The 13152-nt window shown below is 37.6% G+C and overlaps 1 protein-coding gene across 2 annotated transcripts in view; it reads right to left on the minus strand.

Moving 5' to 3' along the window:
- Positions 1-13152, minus strand: part of PPP1R21 (protein phosphatase 1 regulatory subunit 21) — a 61711-nt gene that overhangs the window by 43449 nt on the left and 5110 nt on the right. For both annotated transcript variants that reach the window (XM_059942826.1, XM_059942827.1), the window contains exons 2-7: positions 9463-9531; positions 6497-6643; positions 4274-4375; positions 2966-3130; positions 2337-2395; positions 1263-1357 (exon numbers count right to left, since the gene is read on the minus strand). In XM_059942826.1, coding sequence (XP_059798809.1) covers positions 1263-1357; positions 2337-2395; positions 2966-3130; positions 4274-4375; positions 6497-6643; positions 9463-9531 — 637 coding nt within the window. The remainder of the gene's footprint in view (positions 1-1262; positions 1358-2336; positions 2396-2965; positions 3131-4273; positions 4376-6496; positions 6644-9462; positions 9532-13152) is intronic.

A 13152-nucleotide genomic window follows, 5' to 3' on the forward strand; every position in this document is an offset into this window, starting at 1 on the left:
TCCAAAAGGCTTCCCCAAACAACCCCACCAGTAGTAATCATCCTTACTCTGAAACCCCAAGAGGTTCTTCATGGAATAGCTTAGCTTATATTTTAGATATTTCTCTATCTTGTTTCTCCCCTACTGGACTATAAATTCCTTGAGGGTAGGTAGAGATTTTTGTCTTACACGTTTTTGCATATCCTGTGCTCCCCACCCATTTAGACTTTCAGTAAATAATCTCTAAATATTTTGGAACTAAAAGTAGTAACCTACTTGTGACATGGTAAGAACCTAAAATAGGGTGACAACTAGTATTGGAAAAGAAAGGATAAACCCAAAGAGATTCAGAAGGAAATGATTAGAACCTCATGACTAAGGATTAAGGGGAAAATGAAATGCCAAGGTTTTAAGTCTAGTGGCTCAAAGTACGCTGGTGCTATTTACATTAATGTAGAAAGCAGTAACAGGTGTTGTTTTCAGATGAATTTAGGTTTTTGATATAATAATGACATATGCTGATTTCAGTGTTAGAGCAAACTGCTATTTTTCTTTGGTGTCTTTTCTTCCCTCTTTTTTTAGGTCTTCCCTAAGAAAAATTGAGAAGAAGTCAAAAATTAATTTCAATCATATAATTGTAAAAAAGGGAATGTGTACTAATTTAAATTTAAGTTTCTGCATCAAAAAATTGTTTTCTTTGTCTTCAAGGTTTAGATTTAATACCTGTCTAAAGGTTACAAATTTGGCATCTGTTATATATGTAAGTTGATTTTTCTTTAACTTCTTTTTGTTGCTCTTGGCTGTGTAAATTACCAGACCATTGCCAGGATGAGCAGGAAGCAGGGCTTACCCAAGTCAACTCCCTAACTATCTCTGGGGATTGTTCAAAGGGCAGGAGATACCAGGCTAAGAAGATTCATCTCCCACCCATCCCCTGACTCCTCTCCCACCTTGCTGCCCACCATGATCAAATTTTCTTGTACAAATATTCAGGTACTTTATGTGCAGGTTGGTTTTCACCTTGGGATATGTTAAATACATGCAATTAAAAAATGTGGCTTTGGGCTTTTTCCAAGAAGCCTAGCTTCAGAATAGTTATGTGACAAATTAAAATCTCCCTATGAAACATGAAGGCCAAAGCTGATCAAAAGGACAAAAAGAAAGCAACCCTCTGTTAGGCCAATGAGATTTTCTGCCAAATAGATTACAAATTATTTTAATTAGTTGGCTATCATAAAGAGGTTCAGAGTTGCAAATAATGGAAAACTGTACATAATACCTACTTGTATCATTAAAAGGTACTTTTTCACTGATGATTGATAAGGATTCCTCTAATCTACTTGACAAATCTTCATGAAGATTCTTTAACTGTAACTGGCTGAAAGAAAAAATACAAAACCACATTATCAATAGACAGTAGATCATCATTTGCTTGTTACCTCAAAAGCTGGGATCAGGCTTTCAGAGGATGGTACCTGACATCTGGGATACCCTTGGTAGTAGAGAGTTGTTAAAAAAAAAAATGAAGATAAGAAAAATACTAAGCCTTGATTCTAAAGCTCCTGAGACTCCTGCTGAATGACTGGAAGTTTCGAAGAATTTATCACGTCCCAATATCTTATACAATTTTAAGTTTATCTCTCTCCCCAAGCTCAAAATAATCTTAGAGCCATTTCAAACTCATAAATTTTCTCTTTACAACACATAAATATTTGTCCAAGTATTATGGTAAATGTTTTTAAAGTATTAAAGCGTTTATTTTTTCCTTGAGCTCAAAATCTGATCATTTTTGGTTTTGATTCAATTAAGAGCATAGATACACCATGCATGTTCAATGCAACGAAACTGAAAAAATTCACTTGATTGATCCTATTAAAACCTAAAATATGTCATTTATCAAATAAATGTTGGTGCATGCTCTTACTACCTAGAGATAAGTAATATTTTAAGATGTAAATATCTCCAAATTATCAATAGATTACATAACCTCATTTTATTTAAAATGTACCATTAAAAGGATGACACCATGATCATTAGTCAGTTTGCCTGCCTGGGACTCTCAGAAGGCCTTCTCTTTAGAGCAGTCTAAAACAGAAAGGATCCAGTCCTCAGTACTGGAGCCCCAGAATGCCATCTGCCACAGTCCAAAACATCTGTAGGCTGAGGACTAACGCACAGGCCACTCTACAAAGAATTCATAAGGTCCCAGAGATAACAGAACTGAAAAGGACCCTGGAGATGATCTACTCCTGTCTCATTGAAAATGTGAGAAAATTAAGACAGACGAGCTACTACACCAAAACTCGGGTCTTCTTATTCTCACTTCAGGGCCCCTTGGAATTCACGTTTCCACATACCATTCTTCTGTCCGAAGTCGACATTCCTTGGCCTCCTTTTCTAGAGTCTGAGATTTTACCTGAATTTTAGAAGGAAAAAAAAGCACAGGGAACTCTACTCAATATTCTGTAAGAAACCTAGATGGGAAAAAAAATCTGAAAAAGAATGAATATATGTGTATGTGTAACTGAATCATTTTGCTGTATACCTGAAACTAACACAACATTGTAAATCAACTACACTCCAGTAAAATTTTAAAAAATAAAAAAATTTAAAAAATAAACTATGCCAAACCATATTGTTTGGCTTTCCATTTTGAAATCCTGTAGGTAGAGAAAAAATTTTTCTACTCTTTTTTTTATTTTCTGGTTTTCCCCTATAAATTTTATATAGCTATTTACTTGAAATTGTGTTCAATTTGCTAGAAATGTGGTGTGACAAATATAACTAACCAAAATTATATGCATATTGGTCTGTCAAAAAAAAAAAAAGGAGCAGACGGCTCAGGCCACAGATGTGAGCTCACTGAGGAGACGCTGCAGGCAGCAGTCCTGCCTTGAACGGCTAACTTCTGTTCTACAGAGCAGGCGGATGATTTCCAAAAGCCTGGACTATTTTTTCACGTGCTCTCCCCAACGGCGGATCTTACCTCTAGTTTAGCCTTGTCGTTCTGCAGCTTCTCGATGGTTTCCATGTACTTCCGGGTCAGGCCATCGACCACAGCTTGGTGCTGGGCCGTTTCCATCTCCAGAGTGGCCAGCCGACTCCTGAGCTCTGCTTCCACGTGCTTGTGCTGCTCATCGGCTTCAAAAAACTGAAAAGAAAAGAGCATGGTGTCTTCTCACAACATCCCAATATATATAAATGAAGAGAAAACAACTGCAGCGACTAATCACTGAGCAACTTCCATAAGGTTCCATATGCTGACTGTGCAAAACCACACAGGCATGAGCTCGGTGGAGCCTCGCGGCAGGTCAGAGGTGGTGTACTTGCAATCCCTCCTTTACAGACGGGGAAACAGAAGCTTCAAGGGATGACCTAACTTGTCAAATGTCTCACAGTCACAGACTGACTCCAAAGCCTGTACCTCCTTCCTCTCAGGCTCATGGATTTCTATTTCAAACCATTTCTGGCACACAGAGAACTCAACTGACCAGGGTATAACTTTTCTGTTAGGCTGACTTCTGCAATTAAATAATCAAAAATCAAACAGATGTTACTCCTGAAGCAGGTAAGGCTCCTTTCCTTAATGAGAAGCCAGTAGTAATTAAGAATTATGAATACTTAACACAAAATTCATGAAGTCAAAAGTTCAGTTTGTAAACATTTTCAAAGACTGAGAATACATATTTATTTTCCACTGTTTGACTATGCTCACCATTTCACACAAAAAATCAGGAGGCATAGTTGAATACACTACCCTATGACTCTTAAAAATATGCTGAATGGTTTGGAGCAGACACTGATTACTCAACATTCCATAAATATTTGAGGGCCTGCCATGAGTGAGGCCCTGTCCTGAGGCTGGGCAGACAAAACCGACATGGTCTATACCCTAATGAGACCTTACAGACTAACAGGGAAACAGATAAAAACCAACTAAGCTGTCATAAATTAAAAAGCAAACACTACTTATTGATAAGCCCCCATCTAAATGATCCATCCAACCATCTCTTATATAAAATGAAGAGTGCCCAGTATACTTCTTTATTGTTAACTTATGAAGTTATTCTGCTGTCCTCTGAACAAGTGCATACTCAAAGCACACATCCGTATTAAAACATGAATGAGATCTAAGAAATGAATGAATGACAGTGATGTATGTACCTAAGGACCACAGGAAACATTAAAACACCCACCCATACACAAAACACTCTATCTTGCACTGGTTTTTCCACATTGCAGATCATACAACCCATTTTTAAATTCATATGGAAAAACAGAAAGATTTTCTCACTTGTATGTGCAACCGTTCATTCTCTTCTATCTTCTTTTGCAGGTCTTCATCAAAGACACTCTTCTGCTCTTGACTCAACTGAGAAGAAGATTCTCCACTTTTCTGATGGAAAGAATAAGTTATGTCCACATAACTTTCATCCTTTAGAGAAACATCCTAAGGTACACAGATTCTCTATCACCTTAGTAGCTTGTCTCTTCTACGTGTTCACCATTCTCAAACAATCCTGCAAAAGGTATACAGTCCATCATTTAACTTTTCCTATGTGACACAAGTTGGAACTGCAAATATTGCAATGAGCAGGAAAGCTTAAAAAAGAGAGAGAAAATAACAGATAAGGCTCACTATTCTTTGCAGATGAATTCAGGAGTAGTTCTGTTGGAAGACAGAGCAGACCCAGAAAGCTAGCAATACAAATATGCTAATAAATATCATTTCAATTGATCTTTTGGTTTGGGAAATGACAGTTTTACCAATTCCATGAGTCTGAGTTGCTAAAACTCCTTTAAGAAATTAACAGCATTCACAAAAACACATTTATACAGAAGTTCACATAAATTTCTAATTTAAAAAAACATAAGATAAAGCTATTATAAATAAACAGAAGGAAAAAGCTCAAAGATTATGAAAAATACCTGCCTTTTGCCTTTTTACCAATATTAACTTTTTCTACATAGAACAGCATTATTTAAGAGCCAATAATGAACATCTGTTTTCATGAAATACACACAGAAGTGAGACTATTCAAGGGACAGCCTAACAATGAAACTGTTCAGACATCAGTCACCACCCTCCTCTGCCTTTCTTGTGCTTCACTCCTCACTTAAAATGAAGTCATTTACTGATCCATTGTGAACCAGTGATTAGAAAGCCCTTTGAAAATGGAGCAGCTATGTAACAAACAGACAAACAAATAAACATTAAATGCGAACACAAGAGGTATGTGCACACAAGGAACACTGTTGAATGACATATTCTGGGTGCTTAGTGCTTCCAAATGTGGAAAGCTCTTATTAAAATTAATTCAGAAGTAATTATACCCAAATCTCTGCTAAAACAGCCCTGGGAGAGGATCTCACTAACCTGGGGAGCATGTTTGAAATACAGATGGTTACTCCCTCCCCAAGGGTCTTTCAGAATTTCCAGAGCATGTGTATTTTGACAGTTTCCCAAGTGATTCTAATACGTATCTGTCTTGCCCTCTCTCTTCCCCATTTATTTGAAAATTACCACTCTAGAGAATTCTTCCATGTAGGGGAATGCATATGGAAATGTACTAACAAATAATTATGTCAACTGCCCATCATATGGCATATACAGTCCTGGGTACTTTTACATGATCCCATTTAATCCTGACAACAAACCTGAGAGTATCTTCCCCACAACTGAGGTTGCAAGGCTAAAAAATTTGCCTAAAGTCATAGAACTATAAATGGCAGACAAAGAATTCAAGCCTGGGCTCAACTGCAAAGCCAGCACTCTTCCCTCCACACCATGCTGCTTCAGAGTTACTGCGGGCCTTCTTCCCTCCAACCATTCTATTATTATTGCCTCAATCCACACATTTGTGGGGTGCTGTTCTACAAACATACAAGACTTCTAAAGACTCAATCACTAGCTCCTGCCCTTAAAAAAGAAGCAACTTCTAAATCACAGAATGATCAAAAGTACTGGACCATCCATCTTAGAGTAATCAGAATCTCACCTCACTACATAAAACCAGAAGGGAAAAAATTATATTTACATCTCAGGACAAGAATACCAAATTGAACTCCTAAGACTAAACACCCGAAGAAAATATATCTGCAACAAACTTACGAGCCTAATGTATGAGTACAACTGCTACTTTCACAGACAGCAGTTACACTTTGACAATATTTCTCATTCTATCTGCCCTACCTTGGGTTAATGGCAACTCAGTATAACTAAAAAATATCAATAATTTTGACCAATATGAGATACTCCCTTCACTTTTCTCAGTCACTAAATCAACTATGTGCATGTTGGCTCCTAATAAATTCTTGAAAACTTACTTCCATATGAAAATGCCTCGAATACTTGGTATATATTAATAATAAATGTCTGCTTTTTTGACCCAATATCCAGGTGTAATAATGGAACTTCAGAGTATTTGGAGGTGAGGTCTTCTGTTAAAACCAGGATGGCCTGGAGATGTCTGTACCTAATGACAAGGTCACACTAACTTGCTTTTACTTGACCTACCTTGTTTTTCTTGCCTCGGGGTTCACTAAGAGCCAGTTCATCTTGAAGTAGCTCTACCCTCTTGGCAAGCTGCAGATTTCGGAATGTCAAACTGTCCATTTCCTGCTGCAGTTTTCTCAGTGATTGATCCTTCATTTTCAGTTGTTCCTACATCAAAGTGAAAACAGACCATTCCTTGTAATTTAGCCTTAACATTTAAAAATAATGAAAAAAATATATTTTTCTTTCACCAAAATATAATCAAAACCTCTTGCTTTAAGGAATTCAAGTTGTATGTTTATCATTACAGTTCCTATGTTTTTAGCTCTGTTTTGTGACAAAATCATTTTCTGGCCAAACCAAGCATATTTAAAAATAAAACTAAAAGCGTATATATACTGAAGTAACAGTCATCGACTTAGAGTAAAATATCCACAACTACGTGTTGTTATATAATGTTGTTATACTTGTGTCTGGCAGTGAGGAGACACAAAGTCCGAGGCTACAATTTTATAAACTTGAAAGTTCAAAGAGAACCTCAGACTCACTGATGATGCCCTTCAGTAAGCAAGAATAGAAGAAATAAATTTGTATTCACTATTTCCTATAAATCCTCCTTGAATTTAAGTCAGTCGAAATGAAGTCTTTTTAATACACTTTAAATTATTCTGATTTGTCAAAGATAAAAATCAGTATTATCCTAACACAAGAATAGTTTCAGATGCTTTAAAGTGAAAATAGAAACAAAATCTAAAATCTAAACAACACATCTTCTACTGACCATTCTGTACTGTTTATACCATGACAGGGTAAGAAAATGGGAAACAAGAGAAATATTTAGTTTCACTCTATTTTTTAAAAAAAATATTATTCTGGGGCTTCCCTGGCAGTCCAGTGGTTAAGACTCCGTGCTTCCAATGCAGGGGGCATGGGTTCGATCCCTGGTCGGGGAACTAAGATCCCACATGCCACGCAGCACGGCAAAAAAAAAAAAAAAAAAAAATCATTCTAACTATATTTTCCTTACGACGTTCTGACAACTTTGTGTTCACTGGTACTCAAACACAGATGGCCATATACTACCGTATATTGAAAGATCTGTACTTTTATTACTTTCATTGAAAAACCACTATAAAGCTAAGAGGTCAAGTTTTAATGAATAGGGGATTTAAAGATATTGAAACAGCAACCTAAAAACCAGAGGCTGGTGTCTGCAATCTATTGACATTATTTGCATGTTGAGGGCACGGCTAGAGGGATAGAATATGTTTTCATTAAAGAGAAAAACATTTTCCTTTTCTGTTATTTGTTTAGTAAGTTCTTAATTTTTACTTGAAGTTCAATGGTAAACTTAGGCCCAGCCCATGTCCAAATTACTATATATTTCAAATTATAGAAATTCAAATCAATGAATGCTTACTGTATCTAACAACTCATTGAAGAGACAAACCCAATATAATCAAATGCCTACTCTAACAGAGACATCCTAACATTCCCACTGAGCAAACTGGCAAACTGTCATTCTCACCGTAATTTTAACGACCACTGTGACGAATAGTAAAACATAAAGTAATTTCTTTACATCCTTATAATTAGTTAATCACTAGTTGACTAATGTTCCAACTCCATTAACCAATCATTAATTTCAGAAGACATCCACCCCAACCTCTCTGTAAACCCTAGTTTCTGCAATGAGGACGATAATAGTGGTGTCTGCCCTCACAGAGCTGTTGTGAAAACTGAGATAATGGATGTAATGTGCTAGTGTAATGCCTGACACACAGTGGGTGCTCAATAAATAGAGCCTGCTGTTGCCACCACAGCCACTATCACAGAGTTAATTGAACACAACCAGCAACAGGAGGGTGTCAAACACCAGAGTGGGCTACTAAGACGAGCTAGGAAATACCTTCCCCAGTCATAGGTTTTAAACATCATGAGGAGAGATAATAATCATTTCTTCAGTGATTTAGGCAAAATAATAACTTGGCTAACATATCCTGACTTTAAAGCTTATTTTTAATCATCTCAGCTTGGGCGCAGAGAGCTTTGGGAGTATGGGTAAGATGCTCTGAACTATCTCAGCACTGAGTCTGTGGCACAGCACCTGAGGAGGGAGCGCCCTCAAGAGACAGATTTCTCTAGTGGAGGGTCCAACACCAGCCAAGTGAAAGGACATATCTCTGGGTCTTGGAGACCTGAGTGGAAATTCTCAGGATATGTCACTGGTTGGGGCCTACTCCAGAAAGAGAGAAGAGTAAAGGGAATCTTAAGCCCTTTTCTCTAAAGAGGGAGCAAGGGAGAGAGCGAAAGAATGAGGTAGGCAGTATATTTAACTGAAACTTGGCCAAGAAGGAATCCATATCCTAGAATTAATTTTTCCAATTAAAACTATCACTAAGCAGTACTTATTATATGCCTACTAAAATGAGGTAGAAACGTATTCCTGCAACTCCCACCACATATCTCCTCTCAGTTAAAGGTGCTGATGGTAAGAAGTATCACTCAAACAGTCCTCATTAACACAGGTTATTACTATTAAACAGCTCGACCTCAAAGCAAGATTAATGGACTAAATGATTCACACTTTCAAATCCATTTAGTAGGGGACAACCATCGGCTGAATGCTGGGGATATAAACATGAGTATGACACAGCCCCACAGAGTGCTATCAGATGAAGCCAGATAAGAAGCCCCATTAATCCTAATGAATTTAGCTATGAGAGAAGCAAGGTATGAGAGAAATGTATTACATACAGTCCAATAATACATTTTTGTAATTTCTACCTAAGGAAGTCAAAGCACATCACATTCATACCTAAGCAAGTAGGAAAGTTAAACACAAAAAAACTCTATTACCCTCCCCTATTCCTAGTGAGTCACTGTCAGAGTTGGGAATTTAACCCAGAAAATGAGCTGAATTCCCTGCTGTGAGCTTCACCAAACACTAACCTAACCCTCACAACACAAAATACCCTGTAGCCTACCTTTAAAGCAGCAGAATTCGCTTGTTCATCCACGACACCTTTTTTCAAGACCTGATTCTGAGCCCGAAGCTGAAAACAGAGGAAGTAATAATTAATTTTTAATATAAAGCAATCACTTATAGCAAGGAAATCACTTACCATAACTTTACAGGAATCAGTACGCTCACATATATATGAGAACAAGAATAGTAGCCCAGAAGAGAATAGTAGAGATCATCAGTCTGCCATTTTACAAATAAGGACACAGAGGTTGAGCTGCCCAATGACAGAAGACTAATCAATGCAAAATTGAGACTAAAATCCAGGTCTCTCGACTTGCTGTACATGGTTCTTTCTATGAAACCAATCACCTCCCTAAATAAAAACTAATGCAATAGATAATAGGGTACTGAGTATGTCATTTTCCTTGAAACTCTGACACACCATTCATCTGTAAAATACATACAACTGGACTGATTATGGAATAAGAATTCAACAGAAAATCAAAGTATAGGGCATCAACATACCCAGCAGTACACTGTGCCTAATGTTAGTCATGCAAATATCATCACCCACAATAGCCTCAGGAATGGAGAACTTTTAATCAGGCATCAGCGGAAGCAGTGTACAAAAGCAACTAAGAAGCAAGCTCAATATAGAAACTGATAATAATAGCAGCTAGCATTTGAATGCTCGTTACATACCAGGCACTGTCCTAAATACTTTACATACGCTACCTCATTAATCCTCACAACCCTATGAAATAGGTGCTATAATTATCGCCATTTTACAGATGAAACCAAGGTACAGTGGCAGTGCTGAGATTCAGACACCAGCAGTTTTGACTCCAGGCATAATCTCATTAGACAATACTGGCTGCTATTTTATAAAGCTACATATAAATGAGAAAAGTAGTGGGCTGGAGAGGTGGCAGAAGCCTTTGAAGAGGTAGGACTTGGGCTTCTTTCACAGTTTTTTTTTTAATTGAGGTCTAACTTTATTGTAAATAAAATATACAAAACAGAAAGTATACAGCTTGATGAATTTCTACTTAGGTATACATCTATATCACCACCACCAGCAGGGTTTTGAAAGATAAACCTTCTGTAGTTATCAGCAAGCACAACACAGAGCATGTATAAATATAAATATACCAGCCCAGTGTAGCTGAAGCAAAAAGGGTTACAGACTAATTTTCTGAGGACTCAGTACAGAGACCATGAAAGACCAGGTTCTTCTCTGAGAAACTAAATGAATGGGACAATTTTATCTATGAGCTTAAAAAAAAAAACTACTTCTAGTTCTGCATAGCTCACATCTGTCTCCTGAGAACAGAAATGACCTTTTTCTATGCCAAAAGAGTAGGAATATTTGAATATTTATGAATTATCTATGATTGTTTTTGTGTGGCAATGACAGAGATGAGCAGATGCAACAGAAACCATATGGCCCCAAGACTAAAATATTTGCTATTAGGTTCTTTACACTCTGCTCTAGAAGTTCAGAAGAGAGAAATAAATACCACTTTAATGTTGACTTCCATTGCGTAGTATTTTACCTTTTAAGCAATATCAACATATTCTTGGATAATGTGCTACCTAGGTAAGAGAATTCAAAAAATACTTTCAAATCCATATAGCCAAAGGACAGTGATACTACTTCGGTCTTTAGGTTTCATTTCAGACCCCTGTTCTAACTTTGCTCTCTGATCTTCTTTGTGTGGTATTTAGAAGCTGCTAATGACTGCCTCAAGGACTAGGGATGAAGCTTGAAATCTGCTGAACTGACAATTTTCTGTAGGATCAGAACTACATCAGTTTTCAAACAAACAAACAAACAAAACTCACCTTTAATTTTTAAGGCACACTTATAAGCTACATAAAGCAAACTGAACAGCCTACTGTGTCATAAAAGCAAAATTAAATTTTTCAAATTACTGCTGTTTGGAACTTAATCTGATTATAATGAAAAATGATTTCAATTTTCCTTTGGAAAATATTGTTTGCTAAATTGATAACAATTCAAACACAGTTTCAATGGAAACATTCAACAGAAAATGCAGCTTTTAGAAATATTTATCGAATATCCCTTTCTATTATTTGGTAGGTAGAAAAGGATAAGCTTGGCCTACTCCACTGCCTTGCTACCTGCACTTGGCATTTGGCATCTTCCTGCATTTCAGCATCACTATTGCCACATCTCTGCATTACTGACCAACATCTTGTAAAATGCGGATACCCCTGTGACCAGTCTGGCCTTTTACAATCTTATCTTTCTCCTCACCAGCATTCACCGCAGTGGGAGGCAAATGTAGTGTTTGTTTCAGAAAGTTACCGATGGTCCCTAATGCCTCTAGGACACTAGTGTGGAGACTCCAGTGGATGTGGATGTAACTGAGAAACAATTGCCCTGAAGTCTCCACTAGGACAGAAGAATTCTCCAGAAGGTGACATAGCCTATTTCCAGCAGCTGTGCCATGCACTTTTGTTCCATTCAGTAGAGAAATGGTCCTCTGAATCCCAACTCAGAAACCCTCTTAGTCCTTTCAAACCTCATTTTTCATTGTGTTGTAACCTTTTGATTAGCTTTACCTTTACTCTGAAAACACAGCCTTTTCTCATTTTGACCAACCAAACCCCAACTGTTCTTCTTGAGCCTACCTCCTACTCTGGTCCTACTTCTTCCATAAATTTTCCCTAACCACTCTCTATAGTGCCCCTATGGTCCACAGTGACCTTGCCCTCAGTTCCCTGGGCACTTGCTAGTAACAAGACATCTCTTATTTAAACTGTTCAGTTTTAATTTTACTTTTTAAAGCAGTACATTTTACGTTTACTAATTTATGTATGATTTCTACACTGAAGTCCCATCTGCCAATTAAACTGTCCACAGTAGAGACTACAGTATACTTCCTTGTATCTCCTGCCTACAATGAAAGATCAATGCTATGGATAGAGAAGGCACTCAATAAATTTTTAGTTAATTAATCAAATTAAGTGCTGTAGGGCTTCCCTGGTGGCGCAGTGGTTGAGAATCTGCCTGCCAATGCAGGGGACACGGGTTCGAGCCCTGGTCTGGGAAGATCCCACATGCCGCGGAGCAACTAGGCCCGTGAGCCACAACTACTGAACCTGCACGTCTGGAGCCTGTGCTCCGCAACAAGAGAGGCCGCGATAGTGAGAGGCCCGCGCACCGCGATAAAGAGTGGCCCCCACTTGCCACAACTAGAGAAAGCCCTCGCACAGAAACGAAGACCCAACACAGCCATAAATAAATTAATTAATTATTAAAAAAAAAATTAAGTGCTGTAAATAAAAGGTGTTTAAATGTAACACATTAAACAACTATAAGAGATAGCTAGGATCTTCTGTATTAGAATCACTCTTACATAACTGTTTCCATACAGTGGACATTCTGACATTTATACATGTTTTATGACCCTATAAAACAAATCTTTAGATGTATAGCTTTTCTCCATTACAAAGTAATGTATGCAACAGACAACCTGAAGCCCATCCCTAAGCCTCACCAAAACCCTGATTTCAGCACACTTGAGTCATCTGCAAACCACAGCTTCAGTATTTCTGGCCTGGATGATCCTTAAGAAAACTCCCAGTTCTAACATTTTAGGTATTCTACAGTGCTGGGAATACCACTTAGTCTTTCTCTCTGCCTACTAGCTTGCTCCTCGCCGTGGAAAAGGATAAAGTA

The sequence above is a fragment of the Balaenoptera ricei genome, chromosome 13 (assembly GCF_028023285.1).
Source record: "Balaenoptera ricei isolate mBalRic1 chromosome 13, mBalRic1.hap2, whole genome shotgun sequence".
In the NCBI taxonomy this organism is placed as follows: Eukaryota; Metazoa; Chordata; class Mammalia; order Artiodactyla; family Balaenopteridae; genus Balaenoptera; species Balaenoptera ricei.